General features: G+C 32.9%; 1 protein-coding gene across 2 annotated transcripts in view; it reads right to left on the bottom strand.

Annotated features, from left to right (window-relative positions):
• FSTL5 (follistatin like 5) overlaps positions 1–26,923 on the bottom strand; it is a 771,710-nt gene that overhangs the window by 627,123 nt on the left and 117,664 nt on the right. The window contains exon 3 of one of the 2 annotated variants that reach the window (XM_059374351.1): positions 18,003–18,033. In XM_059374351.1, the coding sequence (XP_059230334.1) occupies positions 18,003–18,033 (31 nt within the window). Of the gene's footprint in view, positions 1–18,002; positions 18,037–26,923 lie in introns of both variants that reach the window. The other variant, XM_059374341.1, reaches the window with a different exon arrangement.

The raw sequence follows: 26,923 nt of genomic DNA, 5'->3' as shown, positions 1-26,923 counted from the left end.
TGCTCTATTTTCATTTCTTCAGGTAGCACTGAGCTTCCATTTGGGTCTTTTCCAAACCTAAGTCCTAGGCTCTACAAATATGAGTCTGAGTGGAGTAACTTTGTCTGCATTCTAGAAATAAGCTTCTTTACAAAATGTATTGGCTAGGAATACAGACCATGATAATCTTCAGGCTTTCTGAAAGAAAGGCACATTAGACCTGATATTGATCTAATTGAGATTCTGAGTTTGTGAGAGAACCACAGTAACCCTGTGGAAAACAGATGCCCAGACTGTGCTGAAAGCAGTCGCATTACAGGCGGGCTCTGGCTTCCCCTAGGGTGCATGCTGAGTAGGGAACATTCTATTTTTTCTTTGGATTTAAAGGGGTTCAATAATTGATTTTAGGGTGTTTTAATTCCTTTGGATTTTAGTGTCTTTGGATTTTAACTTACATGGGAATTTAGTTTTCCAATTAAGTTTCTCTAATGGCTTCCCCAGGCTTCAAATAAGAATGAGATTTATAATTATATTTGAGTATCTCTGTGGTGTTGGCGTTCTTTGGAGTATCTTTATAATGTTACATAATCTTAATATAGAATTTTGGATGAAACATAGCTCACAACATGGCTGGGCATAGTTTAGGAAGTGTGAGAGAATTGGAATGAATTTTCAGTTTGGAGGGAATCATCTTAGAGTTAAAGCTATTTTTTTTCTGACTCATTTCGGCATCTTCTGGGGACAGAATCTACACTAACCCCAAGACATCAGGAGCCCCGGTTGATGGTGGGGTTTTGACTTCATGAAGTCCTGTAACTGTCCTGATAAACTTCAATGAGAATGCTCATACTGCGTATTGAACATAGGTTTAGTAATTTAGTTGAATGGTTTAAAAGTAAAGCTAAAACCAATCTAGATGGAGAGTGTGGAAGTTTTCTCTCCTCTTATTCTCTAGTAAATTTCCCTTCGAGTCAGTCTTCCCAGGTGCCCATGTAGTTACTCTGTGTGGGATGTTCCTGCTGTGACTGAGATCATAGGGCCTGCCGTGTGCAGACCACACACCAGATGGGCTGTATGCTGTTATCCTGTAAACTATCTGCCAGCATGTTCTTTCCAGAATGACCAGACTGTAGCCAAACTCTTTGCAACATCTCTACCCGACCTTGGTTTTGTTTGTTTTGTTTTCAGATAAATTCACTGAAGACGCAAAGCCCTCCAGTAAAGTGAAAGCATTTTTCTCTGATGAAGTATCTCCTAATGTTTCTGAATTCTATTACATCACACTAAAATTATTATAAAAGATCTGTTACCTGAGAGATGACCATGTAAAGAGGACTTGTGTCAGATATGCAATGAAGTCACTGACCCAACATATAGTTTCTACTGCCCTTTTGAGTGTTTTAAAGTGTGCTCATCCTAGATTACCAATGCCATCAGGCACATGATTTTATGCATTTTTTAAAGATTTATTTATTTATTTAACACACACACACACACACAGAGAACACAGATAGGGAGAGTGGTAGAGGGAGAGGGAAAAGTAGGCTCCCTGCTGAGCAAGGAGCTCATAGGCCCTGATCCCAGTACCCTGGGATCATGACCTGAGCCGAAATTAGATGCCTAATCAACTGAGCCACCCAGGCACTCAATCTTGTGCACTTTTTAATTAATTAATTTATTTCCACACTTACAGCAGACCACTTCCTAAGTCAGCCTAATAAAATCAGCAGAGAGTGTGATCAGCAAGAACTGTAAAATATTTTGAAGAATGAGATAACAGTGGATAACACTTTTTCCTAATGTAGAATGATTTAATAATAGGTCATCAAACTCTGAAGTTTTTTAAAATGTGAGTTTATCTCATGGAAACCATTGTTCTTCTAAGTGTAGTCCACTTTCCTTAGCTTCCTCAAATGCAGATTTCCCTAACTCATTGTACCCTTTCTAAGTGGTATTTTCCAGTTCATTTCCCCTTCTAAAGCAGTACTGACTGGGAGTAGGCAGTGGGTTACTGTCATGAACCCCTTGTATTAGAGAAACTTCTGGCCCTCCTTATGTTGTTCAACTCTTGCAAGGCAAGCAGTTCTTGGGGGTATGTCCAAGTATGTATCTTGCTCTCTTCCAGGCCTTACACATGGTGATTGGACCCCAGAACTCCCTAACAATATACTCTAAGCCTGCTTCCTGGACCTGCCCAGTTCACTTCTAAGGACACGTTTTTGTTTTTAAAATTTTTCTGAGAGGTGGAAGGATAAGAAAAGGGCATGCAATTATGTATAAGAGAAGAAGAAAAGAACAACCAAGGTGTGGTGGTAGTGGCTGAAATGCTTTATCTGTGCTCCTGGCATATGCCCCACAAAATTTAGAGTGGGGTCCATTTAAAACACATATTAAGGAAGACTGCAAATTAGTACAGGTTGAGCCAAACTTTGTAGGTTTTTGTTGTTAGAATATTGTTTTTTATTAATTTCCAAAAATCCTATTGACACCCAACATTGTATTAAATTGTGACAGTAATTCAATAATCATTTTATTTGTGAATAATTGTTTTCTTACTTTGCAGCATATAGGGTAAAAAATAACTCTTAAATATTGTAAGATGTTCTTGCTGATGTATTTTGGTACATAATGGAAATCATAAATGCAATCTAGATCATTCTTCACTTTGCTATTATTGATACTAAAGTCAAATTACCATATTTTTGTTGCCTATCTGTTTAATATTTCTCTGTTTTGTGTCCAGTAGTTTTGCACTCCCTTAAATAAAAAATTAAAAATATATCAATGTCATCTGCTAACTCAGTGTTCTTTCTTACATTCCAGAAAACTTGAGAAGGCATTCTAAATAAGCTCGGACCCAGTTCCTGTTCTTTAGGGGCTCTAGTGTTAATCCTTCATAGTGAGGTAGTAACATAATTGACTTTCTTTCATTTCATTGTGGATAGAGCTGCCTTTTTCACTCCTATCTCCATCTATTCCATACTGAATAAATTCTCCAATAATGGAACATGAAAATAATAATCTGTTAAAAGTCTAACTTGTTCACATTTTTTTTTTGCATTGCCACAGTAATTACTCCACTGATATGTAAAAACCTTTATGCCAATCCAACACTTAAACAACTTCCTATTGTTGGTTCTATAGCTCTTTAATGTTATCACAAATTGTTTTTGGCCTGCAAATTTGAATTTGTGAGTCAGACATGAGAAAAGCTTTTTTCTCTGCATCTGAAATTTGGAATTTTTTAATGAGAATGCACATATTTTCCTTCAACTGGGGAAAATTAAATTTTGGTAATACACATATCATCCTTGAATTTTCCTATAAAGTAAAAAGTTTTCCACTGATCACAATTTTTACATTACTTATTACAAATTTAGCTAAAGATAGGGAGAGGGTGGTTGGGTTATGGACATTGGGGAAGGTATGTGCTATGGTAAGTGTGAAATGTATAAACCTGGCGATTCACAGACCTGTACCCCTGGGGCTAATAACACATTATATGTTAATAAAAACTAAAAAAGAAAAAAAAAAGTTAAACATATGACATACATACCCATTCATTCTTTTTAAATTCATGATGAAAATGTGTGCCTCTTCATTTGCAAACCTCAATTCTTGAAATTAAATGTAAACTATGCATGACCATAAATACAAAAAGCTAAAAATAAACTATGCTGTGTTGCTTGTCTAGATTATACACTGAAAAAGATAACTGAAAAAGTAATATATTTGCTACTGTTTTGCGAAGAACACTAGTGAAAGTAATTAATTTTGAGAAAAATAATGTATCACATTACTAATTAGAAATATTCTAAGTAATTCATCATGGATTGCATGAAATGCTCTTATATAAAATTATACTGACATTTTGTAACTGAATATGGCTTCTAGTTCATTCTTCATTTATTCACAAATATTTCCTGAAAAACTTTTATGAAAAATACACTTCCAGTGTTTTAACAAAGATACCAAAACTAGCTAAGTTCTGATTTTAACCATAAAGAAACTAGTTTTGTTTGTGTGAGTGTGTGTTATAAGTAGCTTCTCCAAAGGTAGAAAGTAGTTTAATTTTACATCTCTACATATATAAGAATATATGTATAAAAAATACCAATTTATTTTAATTTTATTTCATTTTATAGATGCTTATTGAAATTATAATGGATTATACATATTTAATAATATATACAATATTAAATCTATATTTTTACATACACAGTTATCTATATATATATTCATAAACCATAATTTTATTTAAGCTTATCTAAGATTAATTTAATATCTATGAGATTCCAGGTAATGTGCTAAGTACTTTTTTTTTTAAAGATTTTATTTATTTATTTGACAGACAGAGATCACAAGCAGGCAGAGAGGCAGGCAGAGAGAGAGAGAGGAGGAAGCAGGCTCCCCGCCGAGCAGAGGGCCAAACATGGGGTTCGATCCCAGGACCCTGGGACCATGACCTGGGCCAAAGGCAGAGGTTTAACCCACTGAGCCACCCAGGTGCCTCTGTGCTAAGTACTTTTTATATATTATTACATTTATTATCTTATTTGACCCTCAAAAAAACTTATAAAAAAACCCAAATTCTAAATGAGAAAATTTATAGAGAAAATGAACAATATATGATTTTTACTTTTTCTCAATTTAAATAAATAATACTTAACATTCATCTCCTAATTAACAAGGGCCATAGAACACAAATCCTATGGATAAACTCACAGTATAGGTAAAACTAATGACTCAAGTTGTTGAAAAAATCTGTTTCATCAAAATTAAATCCAATATTTAGAAAAAAATAGATGATTAAGTTTACCACTGTGAATGATATGAATGGGGAACGAATAGTTTTCCTTATGACAGATACTTTCTACTCATATCCAAGATAATTCACAATATAGGCATTGAAAAATTCCCCAAATATTAATTCATATGTAAGTTTACTCAATAATGTATAATAGTATTTAAACTAACAGTTATAAGGTTTCAACTACGTGCTGAAACTTTTCTAGACACTTCCGTGCATAATCATAGTTAATCCTCACATAAGCCTAATTAGATGAGTGCTCTTGATTGTCCCTCACTTAAGGAAAAGGGAAATAAGACTTAAACTAATGAGCTAATTTACCTACACTACCTAGGTAGTGTGACCTAATCACACGGCGTTATGATTTGATATTTTAACTGAGCAAAAAAGAGAATGAAGGTACTTCCCATTCGACAACAATAACATCAACAAACTACACAAAGAACAAACAAACCAAAAAGCATTTCCAATAAAAGTTACACTTTTTCAGCATGTATTTAGCATGTGCCCTTTGTTGATTGAACTAAGTGATTATTGCCTTATCAGGCCCCCCATAAATAAAATAAATCTTTCATTTATTTAAATCATCGGACCATTAAATTCTCTATTTTGGGACAAAGGCTTATATTTATCCCCCATTAAATTTGTCCAACCTGTGCACTTTTTTTATTGGCTATGAAGCTTGATTTTTTCATTTAAATTCTGTTATTTATATAACTTAGTCATTTGGTTTTTGAGGAGACAAGACTTTCTTTCCATCTTGCAACAATGTAGTTTATATTGCTTACAATGCATTTGCAAGCAATGACCATATTCTCATATAGATTTATCCAAAAATAGAAAATTTCACATACAATGGGATGTATAACAGAATGACAATAGCAAGTGAAAGTAGTACCTTTATTTTAAATTAAGCATTTATTAGCTGGATAATATTCAATGAATTATTTAACCTTCATGATTAATTTTCAATACATATGAAATGATGCCTACTTCTCAGATCTTTTTTATAGATACAATGAGCTGAAAAAATAAAATAAATAGATGTGTGATTCATGATAAGAGAATAATATATATCAGCTCTCCTTTTAAGTCTGTACACAAATACAACAAAAAAATACACAAATATAAAATAAATCACATCTATGATCACTTAATATTATGATGGCATTAATTATATTGTTTATATAATATGATAAACATCATATGATGTATCATATAAATCATATATGGTGCTGTATATTATTTATTAGCATTTTATGTTAACATTTATATATAACATTTATATATACATATATATAAGATTTATATATTATATATTTATATGATTATATATATAGTATCTTCCACATTACGATTTTTCAAGGAAAAATTTAAAACCTTATTTATTAAAAATTATACTGGGGTAATAATGTTCTACCATGCCTGTGAGAGGATAGAAATGTACATAATAAAACAGAAAGATTACCACATAGAAACCAAGATAAGTAACAACGCCTCTGTAGGTAAACCATAAGGCCAACAGCTGTGTGCTCTAAGTCATCCTATGAAAGCATTGCTGCTTCATTTTCCTGAGAGAATATTTAATTGAAAACCAAATAAACCCAAAAAATGACATTCAGTTCTTTCCTCCTAAGGATTCATGAGAATTACATCATGAAAATTACCACTTAATTCCCCTGATTTTGAATTGTAGAGAAGAGATTTGGGGGCAAGATTAAAAAATACATATTTTGGTTAATCAGAAATTATTTCTTGCTAAGGTCTGAAGGTCTGGGAGGAGGGGTTTATATCAGATGTAGCAGCAGTTAAACTTCTCAGAGAGGGAGTTTATCCTTCATCAAGTTGATTCCAATTTATCACTTTCTCTTTACCCTCCTGAGGACCTCATCCCCTGTGGTACTGGTGTCTTACTCTAAATTTTAGAGTAAATCTCTTCTTTAAACTTTAAAGAAGAGAAAGGAGATGGTAAGAAGATAAGCAGAGAAGAAAAGTTGTCTGTGCTTTTCATGAGATTTTAGCTGTTCTTTGAAGATACCAACCATCCTGTGCTATGGGCAGATTTCCTACGAACTACAATCTAAGATCCAGGAAGGCAGAATATTTCTCCTGGTTTGCCCACTACTATCTCTCCAGTGCCTAGAACTAGAGATAGCTGTGTCTGGCACACGGCTGATACTCCACACAAGACTTTGAATAGTTTGAACAAGCAACTGTATGAACCTCAATGACTTCTGACTTAGGAATTCCCTACTGTTTTGCTTGGAAGGGAGATAGGACCACCTGGTTTTACTATGTGTCTAAACAATGCCTGTTTGCTCTGCAATTTGAGCATAACAACGTTTGCCCCCTGGCTGTCATTGTGGGCTTCTGCCTTGCAGTTAGGTTTGCTTGCTTACGCTCATCCATATCAGGTCCCTAGTTGTTTTAATCCTAGGATGGAACAACACATGGATCAAGGCTCTTCATGACAGACAAAAGACTCTGCCCTATTTAAAGAAAAGATATATTAAAGGATATAGAAAATGGTTCAGGATTGAAGGAAAGGGCTGTATATTGAGCTCTTAGAAACAACTTATAAAATCCCACCACAGACCTGTAGTAACAAAAGGCTCACTATCTCTGTGACTATTAGGATAAATACATAAGGAAGCTGTCACCCTAGTTGCTGGGTTCAGAACCACACTACCTTCATCATTGTCTGTGAAAGAATAGTTCTTTCCCCTAAACCATGCTTACTTTATAATAAGGATTTCATAAAAGGCCATGCTGGTATGAAATGTGATGGGAAGAACCTAAAACATATCCAGAGACGAACTGTAAGGAAATCTGGGAAATGTAGTTTTTAATTTACTGGATTATGTAAAAAGTCTATAAAAAGAAAGTATGCTAATTGGTGTTTGAAATGGTTGTTGAGTGAACAATTCATGGTATCCACCACAAAGCATTTGCAAACTTTTAAGATATAATAAGGCTATTCATTAACACTTCCAAAAGAATAAAAAGTTGTTGGTGGGTTTTTTTTTTTTTTTTGGTTGTTGTTTTTCATTTTGTTTTGTTTTGTTTTGCTGAAATATATGCAAATGTAAAAAATGTTTGAATTCACATAAACCAAAATGGCAATGATGGTCATTTTTAGATAGATGGATTGACAGCCAAATCTATTCATTTTAAGTATATAAAATTCTTCTGAGGGTTATATTAATTAATATGTGGAAAGCAATGAGCAGAAGAACTACAATAAGGAAGTACTCATAAATGTTACATATATGTAGTTAAGATAAGTCAAGTGAAGAACTTTACACAGGGCCTGGCACTTATCATTATTATTATTATTTTAAATTTAAATTTAATTAATTAACATTTGGTATATTAGCCAGCAAAGAAACTTGGTATCTTACCATTTGTAATGACATGGGTGGCACTTATTATTTATACAACAATCATGAATTACTGTAATTATTTTTCACTCTCTGAATGTGACTTTCAAAATGACCGTGCATTAACATTATAAAAAGAAAAAATATCATTGTTTTTCTCTGCATCTGTCTCTTATATACATATGCGGTTCTTCTACCCTAGAAGCAAGTTTAGAAACATGTACCTTTCCATGAAACATGAACAGAGAGGCTATAAACAAGAGAACTGTGCAGTTGCTATATTTTACATCACTTGCACCCCAGAAGAGAACCAAGAGGAAAAGAAAAACATTCTGAATGATGATGATGGTGGTGGCAGTGGTGGTAGAGTTAAAAATATTTATTGGGTAGGTTTTTCCAAACCCCTACTATTCTAACTACTCTAAGAGACAATTTTCCCTGCATGTCCCATTTCTGCATGTCTTGAAAAAAGAGACACTCTGGGTTTGTTTTTTATTTTGTTTTGTTTTTATTCCAGACTTTCTTTTCAGGAATTTTGTAAATAACTGATCCTAGCTATGCTGAGTCTAAACCCTGTGATAGATCTTTTAAAAAGTGTTACACAAATCAGTAGTTTTCAAAATGTTCTTATAATTTTAGTGCTCTGAATCAAAATAACTGTTTCCTGAAAGGTCTGTGATGGGGGAAAATAGATCCTTGATCAAATACAATGAAAATGCTCAATGATGCAAAGATAGGTATCACTAAAGGACTATGTAAAAATTTTGTAATATCAAAATGCATATTTGACCAAAATTGTCTCTTATTTTTCAGGGTCTACTGGATAAGGATTCCATGCACCAAGAATTGAAGAAACAATGATATTATTTTTGTAGGATGGCATGAATTTTCCAATAAAAATACTTATATCTAGCTATCTAAGTAATTGAAAAATATTACCCATATAAAAATTAAAACTACAAAATGCATCTTATAATTATTTAAAAGGGACATTATTTAGCCTTTAACATAATAAGTAAAACTCCAAATTGACTTATCTATCACAGTTTTAGACAAAGAATTATATGTCTATTTCACCTCATAGGAGTCACTGAGTATAAAATCACAAAGTAACAACTTATTTTATATAAAATCTCTAACTTTATAATTAAAAAATCAAATAATCACAAAATACTTAACATATTATTACAATAATGGGAAGAAAGAAGAAATGTATATTTTATTTATTTTTTTAAGATTTTATTTATTTTACAGAGAGAAAGAGATCACAAGTAGGCAGAGAGAGGGGGGAAGCAGGCTCCCTGCTGAGCAGAGAGCCCGATGTATGGCTCGATCCCAGGACCTTGAGATTATGACCTGAGCCAAGGCAGAGGCTTAATCCACTGAGCCACCCAGGTGCCCCAAAACATATATTTTAAAAACTAAGTAAATATAGTTTCTTTAATAAAGTCAAATTTCATGCTTATAGAATGTGAGGAAACAAAGTAAAAAGGAAAACTGATAGTTTTTCTTTGGGAGATAAAGCACGGATTTTGGCCAAAAAAGATATGTAATGTTCAAAACAATTTCAAGAATTACTCTTTCACTAAGGCGACCCATTGCAGCTAAGTGAAGTGACTTCGTTAAACTAAATAAATGAAACCATCAACACATTTTGGTTAATGTTACTTCATTTATCTTGAAACATGGCATTCAACTGTTTCAGACTGTGGAATTTTTTTTAAAAGACTTCAGAAACATTTAGATCTGCAAAGTCTAAATAATAAAAATATTTTGTGTTGGTAATTGAAAAAATCAATGTTGAGATGTTAGTGTACAGGTAATTAAAATATTGAGTTATATAAAGAAAAACCTGAACAAAATTAATTTGATATTACATTCATCATTAGATTATTATTTTTTTTAATTATTGTATTTACAAAATTAGATGCAAGTGTTCTGGGTTGTTTTCCCAATATCAACAAAGGGATTATGCCTCCATTTCTTTTAGTTAGTAATGCCTCCTGGTGGGCAAAGTGAGTGGCAAAATTAATCACCCTGAAACCAAAATAAATGATCTATTGGACAAGATGATTTATTAGTATCCTTCTAAAAGCTAGAGAATGTATGCAAAATGGGGAGAGGGGTGATGTGTTTCACATAATATAAAATGAGCCCTTCATGGCATAAATGAGAAATAGATAGAGAATCAGATACTTTCTGACACCTCCTTTGGGTGATGATAATAGCATCATTAGGTATTGAAGTGGTATGTCTTCCTGTTTGCCATGGCAGGAGGACATGCACCATAATCATTTCAAATTGTACCGAGTTGGTCAAATGGAATTTAAAGAATTGAATAACAAATATCATCTTAATTCCCTGAGAAAAGTTGTTACTCATATTGAAATCTATACTAATTAAAAGCTATTTAGTAGGATATTTGGGAGCATGATTTAGATTATTTACAATAAATATATATATATCTATTAATTTATATTTTTCAATAGAGTTATACATTAGAATTGAAATTGTTTTATTTTTGAAAGTTTGTCAAAGTAAGGAATGCTATCATGATGATAGTAATTTAGCTTCTAGAATTTGCATCTATGTATTATTATTTTTATTTTGAAACTCACATTATCACAAAACACCACTCAGATAAAGAATTATGACCATTTTTAATAATACAAAATCATAAATGTAACAACTTCATCTAATAAAATCATTAAAGTATGGCATAGTGACTAGAAATTACATTTTTAATTTATCTCTTTTTCAGTAGTCATTTCATACTTATACATTTTTTGGGTGTAAAATGAAATGGATTGAAATATGTGATATGCCCATATTAATAATTAAAGAGTTGTTAGTCAATTATAAACTAAGAAGTGGTCCATATATGACATTGATATTTTGCAACAAGGTAACGTATAATCATTCATGAGAATACATTTGTCCCCTTAATTTTAAAAGTGTATTTTTAATAAAATAGAGTAAAAATAGAATTTTTTGATATCATTCAGTTGCTGTGTTATAACATGTCAGGCATACCTCAGAGATACAGTGGGTTAGTTTCCAGACCATCCACAATAAAGCAAATAAATGTTACAGTAAAGTCAGTCAAATTAATTTTTTAATTCCCCAGTTCAAGCAAAAGTCATGTTTACACCATACTCTTTATTACACTGCACTGTTTATTAACAGTGCAATAGCATGTCTGAAGAAACAATGTACATATTTTAATTAAAAAATAGTTTGTTGGGCACCTAGGTGGCTCAGTTGGATAAGCATCTGGCTTTGGCTCAGGTCATGATCCCAGGGTCCTAGGTTTGAGTATCATATCGGACTCCCTGATCAGCAGGAAGTCTGCCTCTGCCTCTCCCCCTCCTCCCTCCTCATGCTCTCTCTCTTTCTTTCAAATAAATAAACGCAATCTTTTAAAAAAAAAAAATAGTTTGTTGCTAAAAAAATACTAAATCATCTGAGCTTTCAGTGAGTTGTGATCACTGATCGCAGATCACCATAACAAATATAATAATCATGAAAAAATTTGACATACTACAAGAATCACCAAAATGCTACACAGAGTGAGCAAAGGCTATTGGAAAAATGGTGCCAATAGACTTGATCAATACAGGGTTGCTCTAAACCTTTAATTCGTAAAAAAACAAAACAAAACAAAAAACAATATCTGTGAAGCACAAAGTGAAGTGTAATAAAACAAACAATGTATATTCTATTATAAAAATATTATCACTCTTGTACATGTTTTTATAGCATTTAATTATTTTTCAATAATTATTATCACCAGATTGCTGTAAGTCCACTAGCCTGGGGTTTATCCAGCATTACTCTTTGCCAAAAAACAAACAAATAAACAAAATAATCCTTTGGTTGACATTTTCTAGAAGTGAGTTTTCCTGCCTTTTAGATACTTAAAACTTCTAGGACTATAACTGTTGAAAACAATAGACAAAACCCAAAGTTTTTGTAAATCCTACAATTATTTGTCTTGGCAATAGCTTTATAAACTGAATACCAAAAAACCTAACATTCATTCGTATGATATTGTAATTCATTAAAAATACAGCAACTCTGAATTTCTATAGTGGTAACAGTCTCCATTTCAAGCATTAGTATTGTACTGGCTATATCTTATTTCCTAAACAGAAAGATATCTAACATTTAGAGGGAGTCCCATAAAAGTCTGAGATAAAAGAATTACCATCTTTCAGTTTTATATGATAGTTTCATTTGTTAATGAATGTGTCTAGTAACTTTCAGGAATACAAATTTGAAGGTCTATTCCTACCCAATAACTGTTCTTGACTAGTTACCTAACCTGGAAGAAGTGAGTTAATGTCAATGTATGTCAGGAGCTCTGCAAGATTATTCTAGTGAAAAGAGCTCTGAATAGTCAAGCAACTCAGGTTAGGAGTTTATTAGCATTTCAATTATATATATATAGATATACACCCACACATACATATAAATACACACATACATACATATATATACACACACATATATGTACATATATATTTTTTATTTTGTTATATAGAAATATATATCTATGTGTATATATATGGCACAGATATATAGAAATAATATAATATAATATAAATATAATATACATTAGATAGAATACATAACAAAATACATGTATAATATATATAACATGGATACACACATACACACACATATATATACACACATACACACACACACATACACATATATTATTTCTCTATCTATATATCTATATATCCCTGCATGTATCAGATCACTTTCAGTGCCCTCGATTGGCAATTTGGAAATAAAAGAGAATCTGAATGCATGGTTGTATAAAAGTAAATAGCATGTGTGTGTGTGTGTGTGTGTGTGTGTGTGTGTTTACATGTAAAAACTACAGGCTCCATAGTATTTTAATATCATTTATTGTCCCAAACACACATCTTTAATTTGATTAGGTATGATCTTAGCATAATAGTGTTCTTCCTTGGGGTGCTTGGGTGGCTCAGTGGGTTAAGCCACTGCCTTCGGCTCAGGTCATGATCTCAGGGTCCTGGGATCGAGTCCTACATCGGGCTCTCTGCTCAGCAGGGAGCCTGCTTCCTCCTTTCTCTCTCTGCCTGACTCTCTGCCTACTTGTGATCCCTCTCTCTGTCAAATAAATAAATAAAATCTTTAAAAAATAGTGATCTTCCTTGTTCACTATATACAAGAATGTATGTATGTACCATAGGGAGAACAATTGTGCAGCTTACCTTTTCCTTATATACAAATGTATAAGACATAATATTTGCCGTGTAGAACCTATTTAGAATTAAGAATTTTGAAAGATGTTTGTAATAATAGCATTGTCCAGTGTCTTTATGGAAGTATAAGCATTAGAATTTTATATATGTGAAAGGACATTTGATGTCATAGGGTATGTTTTGTTAATATTAACTAAAAAAGAGAAATTACTTCTGGAGGATTAAGTCATTTGTCAAAGATCACAAGCATTTATTGCACAAGCTGGCACAATTCTCATCCCCTAGAACATTACTATACCACATTTATTATTATCAAAATCTTCTTAATGTTACAAAGCCCCGAAAAGTATTTATACAAAATGGCAGTAGGGGAAATATTTGTAACACCATACGATCAAAGAAAAATAGTGTATAAATAATAAAATTCATATATATCAAATCCATGAAAATGTCAAAAACATTGCTATATTTGGTAAAATGGTTAAATAAAACATGACCCATTTAAAAATAGGACAAAATGATAATATTGGTCTGAATTATTTACTTTGGATGTGATGTCTCAATGTGCTGGCATGTTTGAATGCTAAATCTTACCTTATAATATGTGTTTGAGGATTACAATGAGGTAATATATGTAAAAAGCTCAGTCCAGTGTCTGACTGTCGGGGTCGCGCCCCTAAGATGGCGCCAGCTACATAGCCAGAGCAGCACGGACAGCCTAAAAAACATCCGCCCTGGCCACACGACCTCGGGCTCGTCACATGAACACCGCATGCCACCACTGCCTACGAGCCCCAGATACCTCCTGTTCACGTAAACACCTCTGTGATTGGCTGTACCTCCTGTTCACGTGAACACCTCTGTGATTGGCTGTATACCTCCTGTTCACGTGAACACCTCTGTGATTGGCTGTTATGCCCTATATAAGGCAAGGGAACTTCCCCCGCACAGGAAGGAGAAAGAGAGGGAGAAAGATCGACCAGGGAATAAACGAGAGCTTGCACATGGACCTGTGTGTGTGGTTGCGTCATCTCTGTGGGCAGGGAGAGAGCGACATCTGATATCTAGTAGATGCTTAACAAAAAATAGATGTCAATAGCATGTGCTATGGTAAAAAAAAAAAAATGTCAATAATATACCATATAAGTGACCAATAATATACCATATAAGTGACCAACTTTTGTCTCCTAAGATGTGACTAACAACGTAAGAGGAATATATTTTATTATCACTTCTGAATGAGAAGAGCGGAGAGTCTCCCTTGAAAAGAGAGGAAGGGAAATTGTCATTATAAAAGAACTGAATCTTTTTGGTGAAGGAACAAACATTCTCTTAATGACAGAGCGACAGGTAAGTAGATACTCAGGAGCACACTACAGCATAATCATATGCAGACTTTCCATAGTGATATTATCCTTCTGACTATAGTATTTTGAATTATTTTTTGGAAAATTAAAAACTTGATTAAGCTGACAGAATTTTTAAGCTTTTTGTAAAATAAGAATCATTTCAATTTTTGTCAAGAACTGTTACTGTTTTATCACTGAGATGATCTCAAATATAATGATGATCACTGAAATGATCTTAAATATAAATGAATAAACAAATCACAAATTAAAATACTCCCCTGAGAAATATTTGTAGAGATAACTGACTTGTGCTCCTTATATTAGAACTATTCTTCAAAGGAAATTATTTCCTAATAGTATCTTTCAAATTCTTTTTTTTTTAATTTTTTTTTTTAGATTTTATTTATTTATTTGACAGAGAGAGATTACAAGTAGACAGAGAGGCAGGCAGAGAGAGACAGAGAGAGAGAGGGAAGCAGGCTCCCTGCTGAGCAGAGAGCCCGATACGGGACTCGATCACAGGACCCTGAGATCATGACCTGAGCTGAAGGCAGCGGATTAACCCACTGAGCCACCCAGGCACACCAGTATCTTTCAAATTCTTAATGGATTTTAAAACATAATATATTTGTAATATCACTGAAAAGCAATGTGAAATAGATAGCTTTCTGAATAGTTGGTCATTCTTCTAAACTTGTTAGGACTATCTTTATTTTCCTGCTATAATTGTCAATGTAAACTTAATAATGGACATCCTAACAACCATAAACTTCAAAACTGTGTGCTAATTACAGGTTGGGCTCTAACTCATTTAACAACATGAAAATCAATTGAGAATTCGATGGTTTACTAACTATTGAACCAAAATTTATTTTGTTAGTTGAATTCCATATATATATAATTCCAAACATTTCAATGTATATTTCCATGTACACAGAGGAAAGACTGGTCAATTTTCATTGGACTTCTTTGTGCATTAATGTGATTTCAGGTCACTGGTACAATGAAGTTGGGATTGCTGTCATAAGCAGGAATAGGTACAGAATGCAGAAAATTAGATGGTTAAAGACTTCCTTTGCATACCTTGCTAACTATGTACTAAATGTGTTCTGATCAGGAAGTCTAGGGAATTATTACTTGAGAATTCATTATTAATGTCAAGTGAAAACATAACTCACGTTTCAATCATTAGTTACCAAAATATGTACAATACTTCATTTTCAGAATTTTTCTCATCTATGAATGGATAAGCTCTTGCTTTTATTCTTTTTTTAAAAAATATTGACATTTAAAGACTTTCTAAAAGATTTTATTTAATGATTTATGTGGGTGAGAACAAGAGCATAAGCAGGAGGTAAAGGAGAGAGAGAAGCACACTCCCCACTGAACAGGGAGCCTGATATGGTGCTCTATCCCAGGACCCGAGATCATGACCTGAGCTGAAGGCAGACACTTAACCGATTGGACCACCCAGGTGCCCCTAAAGACATTTTTAGTGATCATTTATAGCTTTTAGTAAAACAGCATTTCAAGATGATTTTTATAAGAAGTTAAGAAAAATACTGAGTTTAAGTAGAGTTAGGGAACAGGTCCTGACAAAATGGTATGTCTCTGATTTACTTAGAACTCAGTAGCCTAGAAGCCATAATGTGAGAGTTCTGAAACATGTGTCAGCCACTTAAAAGAAGTGGCAAGCATCATCTTGAAATTTTATTACATTATAAAAGAAAACATGCTCCTAAGCAGTAGTTGAAAAAATATAATTTCTACTACTTCAGATGATAGGATTTATATGTCTCAAGACAATATAGCATCAAGAAGAAAGCTATACTAAACTTATTTCAACTATAACAGAATTATAAATATGATTTAAGATTAACCTGAAATACTGGGACCCTTCTTGAGAAGGAAGATGTGTACTCAGTATGCTTAAAATGTATATATCATTTAAATGCACACCATACAGCCCATCTTGGAATAAAATTCCCTTTTGCAAGACAAAGGTATGAATCTTTGAGTTAATATCAGTGCTTTGAGGATAAATAAGTGCAATAATTTCACATATAAAATAACAAGACATACTTCAGTTCACTGAAAAAGAACACACACAGTTTGGGAATTCCTGGAAGGGCAGTGTTACATAATTCATTTGAATAAAATATACCTAGCAAAATAAAAATGTATGTCTTTTTACATTTTTCAGTGATATAGGCACACACAGATGATCGAACATGGAGAACAAATTGTGTAATTCAGTTGGTTGCAGAGAAATGTGCAGAGATTATGTTCAGATTTGTTATTAATAAGCAAGACTGATATTGTCAATTTAGAGACCCACAAAAAAATAACTGCCTTTCATCTTTTCAGAAGTATGTGTAAATTTGGTAACGTTTTTTTATTATTTTGGTTTGTTTTAGTTTTGTAGAACTCTAAAAAAAAAAAAGTAAAAAGTAAAAATAAACCTAACTTTCTATGAAAAACAGGATGCAATGAAATAGGGAAATCATCCTTCATTCCATAGTCAGGCCTGTGACTAAATACTACCAGAAAGGGATAGATGGGTGAGGATATCCAACTAGTACAATAAGAAGGGCCAGGACATGAAGGGAGAGCCCAGAAGGATTAACCAAGGAAAAAATTGTTAAATTTCACTATATAATCAGCAGGCACACAAATTAATGAAGTATTTTGCTATATGATATAATCTATCTAGAGCAATTTATTATCTCAACAATAAACATCAAAACATAATAATGTCATTGTGGGGAAAACTGTTTCCCTATGTCTGACTAGACTTGACTATGCCATTTAGCTACCATCAAATTTTAACATTTATTGTCTTTCTTTTTCATAGAAAATAAAATGAGATAGCAGTGACTAAATACTTGGTTTTCCATGAGACATATTTTTTAAAGTTTATCTTCTAAATCCTAGATAAAACAGAATACTAATTCTTATGGACAATACCTATCGAGGAATTCCACGAGAAAAACTCAGAGTTAAGAAAAAATTATGTTGAAATTTCCAATAGCACTATATGAAGAAAGGAAATCTCAGTGGAGGATGCTCAGTGACCTTGAAGGATTCCCAAAAGGCTCACAATGGCTTTAAAACCACATTGAAGATTTTGATTTCTTAATGTTTTCTCATTTTTAGCTATATTTTCAAAGCTAAATAAATTTTTTTCTTCTTTTATCCTTATATGAATTTATGAAACTATGATCTTAAAACAGTCATTGCTTACCTTTGATTCTTGAACTGTCTTGACTCTTTTCCTGCTGGAATTAAAAAGAAATAGGTCAAAATCTCTGAGTATGTGATCAACAGCATGATACAACAGATCATGGTAACTAAAGACTTGTCAAGATATTTTGTTCTACATATACCCTGGAGTCACTCTAACACAAATCTCAACTTAAAAAAACACTTATGTCCAATCTTTTATCAGAGTAGAAATCATTCTTACTGTACACATACTTCTTAAGAAACAAATACATTAATATGGATTCAAAATAAACGGTAATGAATATTAAATAATCATGCCTCTCAAATGCCTTAATCCATTTCATTTAATTTCAACAGATATTGAGTGATGTCTTCAGAATTTACTTTCAACATCTCTGCATTGAAATTGTTGGTGAGGAAAAAGGTTTAAGGGCAAACAGTGGACGACTCACTAAAAGACCACAAAAGACATTTCAACTGCCTTCCTTCACTTTAAGAATTGGTCCCTCCTCACTACTTGAAGGCTAAAGTTGACAACAATTCTATTATTTATTCAAAGACTGCTTCAGTCAGACCTGTCTTTCAATTTGACATACTCCTTATTAGTTACCAGGCAACCCCAAAAGAATTAGCTTGCTTTCAAGTTTTTAAGTAGAAATTGTGCTCTCTATACCTTCTCAATTAATATTCAAGCACAGTTTGCTCTGTGTATGTTTCAGGGCCTCACACTAAAAATAATTATGAAACGTATTTCTAATAAAATATGACAGATATATATAAATAGAACTTCAGAATTGTATAAATGCCAATAAATATTGATACAATTTATGAAAATAGTGAAAAATACAAAGAATTTATTTTGCTGCAAGCATTAATCTCAGAGTCAGACTTGAGAACAAAAATGCATATTGACAAATGTATATTTATGGAACACACGTATCCAATGTATGATTCTATTAAACTCTAATACTTTGTGTGCTACTTCACTTGTGCTAATTTACCTAGCTTTTGTTTTGGCTCCTGTACTGTCCTTTGTTAATTAATTTATTTTTCCAGTCCTGATTTATTTTTAATTTAGAGTAACTGTTGTTCATTAAAACTAAAATTTAAATATAAATTACTTGATTTAAAAATAAATTATCCATTCATGATATACAATAAGAAAACTTAAGCTTTCCAAAGAGATATTTACTAATAAAAACAAACAAAAAAAACCCTTCTCTCTGTCCTCTCTCCTTTTCTTTCATCATTCATTCATTCACTCATTTAGTCATTTATCCTTTGAATAAATATGTATAGATTGCTCTTATGTGCCAGAAACTTCTCCAGGTGATCAGGCTACAAAGGATGAACAACACAAAAATGAAATGAAATAAAACCAAAAAATAAATAAATAAAACAAAACAAATCCAAAAAAGTGTCCTTAAAGTAGCATACTGCATAAATGTTCAAAAATTCTATTTAGGAAAAAGATCTAACATAGAAGGTAGTTTTAGAGTAAGTGATTGCAATTTTACATGGTTCTACATGACAAAATGACTTTTTTATGTTTCAAGTTTTTATTCAAATTTTAGTTAGTTAATATATACTGTATTAATTAGGTTCAGGAGTTGAATTGAGTGGTTCATCACTTACATATAACACCCAGTGCTCATCACAAGTGCCTTCCTTAATATCCTTCACCCATTTAGCTTATTCCCCTGCCCACCTCCCCTCCAGCAATCTTCAGTTTGTTCTCTGTAGATGATAGTCTTTTATGGATTGCCTCCCTGTCTTTTTTTCTTTCCCCTATTTCATCTATTATTTCTATTTCTTAAATTCCTACACGAGTGAAATCATGCGATATCTGTCTTTCTCTGACTGACTTATTTCATTGAGCACAATACACTCTAGCTCCAGCCATGTCATTGCAAATGGCAAGAGCGACTCTGGAAAACATTATGGAGGTTCCTCAAAAGTTAAAAATAGAACTACCCTATGACCCAGCATTGCACTACTTGGTATTTGCCCAAAGTGTACAAAAATACAAATTCAAAGGGGTACCTGCACCCTACTTCTTATAGCAGAATTATCAAGAATAGTCAAATTATGGAAAGTGCCCAAATGTAATCTACTGATAAAACTGACTTTTGAATAGAATTTTGAATGAGATGAGAAGATATTCTGAGGATTTGTCTGGGGAAAATATATGCTAGGAGATAAAAAAGATGGCACACTTCCTGAGGTACAGAACTTCTTGGCATTGTCAAAACTACCAAGGAGACCAGTGTGATTAGACTAGACTGAGTAAGGGGAGTTTAATAGGAAATGCAATGAGGGAGCCAATAAGGGTCAGATAGATTAGCACCTGGGGCATTTGTTAGATCTTTGGTTCTTACACTGAGACAGCCGAGAAAACATTGAAAATTTCTTCTCAGAGGAATAACATTATCTGAACTGCATTCTGGGTATTAAAAAAGGGTTTAACAGGGCAAGGACAAAATTAGAGGGACCAGTGGAAAGGGCATTGTATTAATCCAGGTGGGAAGCAAGAATGGCAAAGAACAGTGTGGTAGCAGTGCAGCTGGAATATCAGAACTGTCAATAGAATAAATTTGGGATATGAGATGCAGGATAGATGAGGGTGATTTCAAGTCACTATAAGAATGAAGTGATCTGAGTCACTATAAGAATGAAGTTGTCTGTAAGATGAGAAAGATACGCAAAAAAGAAAAAAACACCTTTATACTTCATTACTTGATTTTTAATACTGCCTCACACTGAATTTTTCTCTTTTTTGTCTGTCCACCCCTTTCCTATCTGCTTTACTGATGCCTCCTCCCCTGAACGTCTAAAGCCTGGTTTCCTAGACATTGAGCCCTTACCTTTCTTCCATATATACTTCATTGCTTTGGTGATCTTATCTAGTCTTCTGGCCTTAAATACCATCCTTTTCCTAAGTACTCTCAAATTTATATCTCTAGCCAATTTTCACCATTGAACTTTAGCCTCATGTACTTGATATTTTTTGACATTTCTACTTGGATATCTAATAACAGCTTACTTATCACATCTAAAACTGAACTTCTGATCTTCCCTTATTTCTTTGGCCATCTTTCTCATCTTCTTCATCTTCCTCATCTCTTCCTCCTCCAAGTTGCTCAGTCACTTAAAGTAATCCTTGTCTACCCCCTCTTTTAAGAGTAAAAAGTCTGAATTTTTCATGGGTTTGATGTTTGAACATGCTGACTTTGATTTTACTTTAAATATCACTCTGAGGATGCAAAGTAGGCAGATGGTTAAAATGTCTGGAACTCAAGAGAGCTATTTCAGCAAGACATATAAATTTAGAAATCACCACCATGTGTATAAATCATCAGTATTGCATCTGGAGAACACATAGTAGAGTTGAATGATCTAGAACTAAGTATTGGAAACAATATAAGAAAAATATTAAGTGAATTAGCCAACAGAAGAGAATAGAAAGATAGACTACTGGGGAAAAAAATAAAAAAATAGCATAGAATCATAAAAACTCGGGAAATATATCATGTAGGGGGAGGTTTTCAATAGCACAGAATTCTTCTGACAGATCAAAGATGATTATATCCAAGGCCATGTCCATTAGAAAAAGTGGTATGGGGTGCCTGGGTGATCAGTCAGTTAAGTGTTTGACTCTTGATTCCAATTCAGGTCATGATCTCAGGGTCCTGAGCTACAGTCCCGCCTTGGGCTCTGCCCTGTGTGTGGAGCCTGCTTAAGATTCTTTTTCTCCCTCTCCCTCTGAACCTCCTTCCCTACCCCCACTAGCTCTTTCTCTCTTGCTCTCTCCTCTTCCTCTCTTAAAAAAAAAAAAAAAGAAAAGAAAAGAAAAGAAAAGGCACAGATGGAATCATTGACTTCAAAGAAAAAGCATATTTGTGGTGTTATATGTTTGGAAGTAAAACTGAAGTTACTCAAGGAAAAAGAGGGAAATTGAGAAATGTATGACCTAATAAAAATGTAATGGGAGAAAAATAAATAGCAAAGAAAGGCCTGGTGTGGTGTGTGTCTGGAGATTAAATGAAATCCACCCAAGTGTCATGTTTGTTTTTTGTTCATCTCTGTATTTCATCTTTAGTTTTATATTACTTAAATCAATGAGATTTGAGAATGTATAAATGATGGGAGATACATAATAGAAATGGAGAGGATCATGATAAAAGGGAGAGATGATATGATGGATTTCATAAGGTTATTGAATGTGACACAGAACACAAGTGGAAACATTTAGATAGGAGAAAAACCAGTTCCTGCTATATAACATGTGGACACAGAAAAGTGGGATCATAGATGCAAACGATTTTAAGTTTGATATGATTAATTTTAAAAATTTAGTCTGTGAGGATTATTATCTTTATCTATTAGAAAGAAAGTCAGATGAGTGCTGAAGTAGGATGATTTCTCAGATATTTAAAGAGATAGAGAAGATTATAAACACATTGCTTTTTGTGAGAGTAGATGAGTAGGACAGCTTGGTATTGTCAAAATCTTAATTCGGATTTGCCATCTAAGTTTGTATGATATTGATATTAGCCTTAATTTAATTTATTTAATTTTAATTATAGGCAAATAAGTTTAATACTCACTGATATATTTTATTTTTTCTTAAAACCTAATTCTCTATTTATATAATTGTATAGAGTCATAAATTACCAAAGAAAATATTCTTAAATATTCTACAAACAGGAAATGTTCAAGAAGCATGTATTCAAAGAAAAAATAGAAATTAATTTAATAGACTGAGAATAACAGCTGCAAAGTAAAAAGAAAATAAGCATAAATTACTTCATTCACTGCAAAACTTGTATTAGAACCATGTCAGCAGGGTGCCTGGGTTGCTCAGTCAGTTGAGAGTCTGCTGTCAGTTCAGGTCATGATCCCAGGGTCCTGGGATCGAGTCCCATATTGGGCTCCCTGCTCAGCTGGGAGTTTGCTTCTCCCTCTACCCCTTGCCCCTGCTCATGATCTCTCTCTCTCAGTCTCTCTCTCTGTGTCAAATAAATAAATTAATTAAATATTTAAAAATAATAAACAAATAAAATATTTAAAAATAGAACCATGACAGTAAGTATTTAATAAATATTATTTAGGATTTTCAAAGTAATAACTATTCCAACTTGCTTCTATGACTAAATGTTGCATTATTCACCTGGCAATATATTTTTTCAATTTTATTTTATAAACTATTACTTCATGTTTTAAATGTTAATTTTTTAAATAGGGAAATGTTAAGGAGAAAATTGTGATTATTTAATTATGTGAAATCTCCTATGAGGTCAGAAAGATTTGTTATCCTGTCCTCATGATACATTTGAAGAACATTCCTACATTAAGAAAACTTCGATCTTGTCTGCAATGGTAGAATTCCAATACCTTGGTATAACTCAATTTTAATATTCTTTCAAAAGATTTTCTGATAAATTGATCCTGTCTTAAGAAATATATTTTGGCTACATATCAAAATTAAATAATAGCAAACCATTTGTGTTTTACTTTGTACTACACCATTTCTTGGAAGAATCCCAAAGTGCTATGTTAATTACATAAATAGACTCTATGAAATCCAGCTCAATGGTAGAAATGAGTAAATAGATCCATATGATAAAGATTGGCAGACCATATGATAAAGATTGGCAAAGGCAGTCTGGGCAGTAGTGTGGATTCAGAAAGAACACATGATTGTATAACAGAATGTCTCAAATATTAAAAAAATACAAGATGATAAATGTAACTTAATTAAGCTAGTGTAAAATTAAGTCACGTTGGAGGTACACAGTAATTCTAAAATAAGACGCAATGGTCCTAAAGCATCTAGGCAAACAAGACTATAACAAATAACACTAATGCATAGGTTGCTAGTACCACTTAAGGGCAGAATGCTATCACTCTAGAAGATATTTTTAAGAATGTTGCTTATCTAGTATTTTCATTTTAGCATGGCATATACTAATATCTCATGATGCTTCTAATATAACAATTGATCTCTCTTCATCAGCATTAAAACTAAATGTCTGGTCACCATATCTTCAAACATAGTTTACTTGGTTACTTCCTTCTTACTAAGAAGTACAAGGTCTATAGAAAGAGAAGAAACCATCTAAATACTAAGTGAGCCATTTCCATCATAACAGCATTGAGTTACAAATGTTAGAGAGTGAATTGTCCTCTCATTCCATACTATAAAACTTAAATTACTTAAAAAAAAAAAAGACATAAACCTCACACAAGTAATACCCATGGATATTCTTTTATTTTAAATTTGCATATGCATAAGTCTAGATTAATGAAGCTACTTATGTGCCTTTTGGTCATCCCATATGCTTCCCTTCACATGGAAGGATATAAGAATGAAGCCTGTTCAAGTCCCTTAGAGCTAAAACAATTTTCCCTCTACTTTGGGAGAATGTACTTAGACTTTCTTTTGAATGTACATAAAAATAACATCTATTCTACAGGGAGGACTTAGGGAACATCTATAAAATGCAGCATCTTTCCCCCTCCAATACAGGAGTGTTAAGAAAAGATTCTTGGTTACTGTTTTGTCTCTGTGACCTCGTTTGCCTTTGGGCATTAATAAAAAGCCATATGGTAATGCTATGCTACCTAGATAACAAAGATAGTATTAAAAACTCATTTTTTTACTTAAGGACTCACCCTTAAACAAATCAGTGCCTTTGGTTGAATGGTGACACATTCTGAGAGACTATAGACCTTCTTTAAAGTCACTGGGGGCAGATATTTTTAATTTGTTTCTCATTGCCCAAATTATACAATAAAGTACACTCAGACTGTATCTAGGTTGATCATGTATCGAGAAAACAAACAAAATAAACCTTCAGTCACAGGATTTAAGAAAATTCAAATCAAATATGCAGAATAATTTTACTCAAGTCCATAATGAATCTTAAAATTTAAAGATTAACAAAAAAGAAAAATAAGTCATTCGTATCCAAAAATGATATGTCCTTGACTAAAGTAAACTTGCTCACAATCCATATGATCCACACTCGTTATTGAAGTAAATAGATGTCATCATTCGCCAAAGCTGAATCATTATTTATTAGTAGTCTAACATTCAGCACACATAAAATTTGATTAGAAATATTTGCTGCAAGTTCTGTTGTATTTGTATTTATTTGCATTGTATTTAAATATATATTTCATATAATGTATTTATATACAGTAATGTGATAAAAGCTAATGCATATAATTGCATATATATAATTTGTGTATATGTATATAATGTATGTCTATATATGTGTATGATGTACATAATTTTATATAATTTTAAATGTATATAGTTTTAAAGTCAAGAATAAAGACCAAGAGATTCTAACAGTGAAAACAGTCAATGGATGGAAAGAAAGGATATTCAAATATAAATTTGGTGACAAACAAATATAAAGGTAAAGGTTTTTAATTTTAGAAAGTTTTCTATTTTAAATTGCTTCTCAGGATTCTTCCTTTCTCTTTGATGCAGTCATTGTTTATCAGACAAATACCACCAAAAAAAAAAGTTGTGAAATATTGATTTGCAGTGGAATACTTATGTTTCTCATATATATATATATATATATATATATATATATATATATATATAATTATATGATTATATATTTATTTATTTCCATGTGCTGGTGATTAAAACATAAAATATTAATTTTAACATTAGAGCGATTAGGTAATATTTATGCTTAATATTAAATAATATTAAACTCATGGAAGCTGAGAATAGAAGACTTTCAGCAGAGCCACTGCACCACTATCTTGTAGTCAATCTCTTCTATTCTGAAGCATGCATACACATGAACATTGAGTTTCCTCCCTGTGGCCCTCAATGCACAAGTGTGTGTGCACACCCACATATACACACATATGCACACACTTTCTCAAAAACATATTTTGCTTGTGGCAATTTAATTATAAAATGCCTAGAAAATAAGAAATAGTTGCAATTGAAATGCAGTATATCAAGCTTCCTAAATCTTGGAGATACAGGCATGTTTTCAGTAAACTCTAATGGTTAATTTTCAGTCTTACTTAATTTAATCAATCCTCTCATCTTTTATTTAAAATACTTCCCTTAGAATCTGAATTATGTTCTTGATCCAATATCACCTTCTCAACAAACCTCAACCCTCATCATTGTTTTTTTTTTTTAAAGATTTTCTTTATTTATTTGACAGACAGAGGTCACAAGTAGGCAGAGAGGCAGGCAGAGAGAGAGGAATGGAAGCAGACTCCCTGATCAGAAAGCCAGATGTGGGGCTCGAACCCAGGACCCTGGGATCATGGCCTGGGCTGAAGGCAGAGGCTTTAACCCACTGAGCCACCCAGGTGACCCTCATCATTGTTTTTTTTAATTTAAATTCAGTTAGCCAACTTACAGTATCTTTTTAGTCTCAGATGTAGTGCTCAATAATTTATCAATTGCATATAACACCCAATAATCTTTCCCCTTATAAAACAGCACACCCATTACTAGTTGCTTTTATTTTATTTATTTTTTATTTTCAGCATAACAGTATTCATTATTTTTGCACCACACCCAGTGCTCCATGCAATCCGTGCCCTCTATAATACCCACCACCTGGTACCCCGACCTCCCACCTCCTGCACCTTCAAAACCCTCAGATTGTTTTTCAGAGTCCATAGTCTCTCGTGGTTCACCTTCCCTTTCAATTTACCCCAACTCCCTTCTCCTCTCTAACTCCCCATGTCCTCCATGCTATTTGTTATGCTCCACAAATAAGTGAAACCATATGATAATTGACTCTCTCTGCTTGACTTATTTCACTCAGCATAATCTCTTCCAGTCCAATCCATGTTGCTACAAAAGTTGGGTATTTGTCCTTTCTGATGGAGGCATAATTCTCCATAGTGTATATGGACCACATCTTCCTTATCCATTCGTCCGTT

Source organism: Mustela nigripes, chromosome 1, assembly GCF_022355385.1.
Source record: "Mustela nigripes isolate SB6536 chromosome 1, MUSNIG.SB6536, whole genome shotgun sequence".
Lineage (NCBI taxonomy): Eukaryota > Metazoa > Chordata > Mammalia > Carnivora > Mustelidae > Mustela > Mustela nigripes.
Note: the sequence above shows the minus strand (reverse complement) of the source record. Positions and strands in the feature narration are given on the sequence as shown.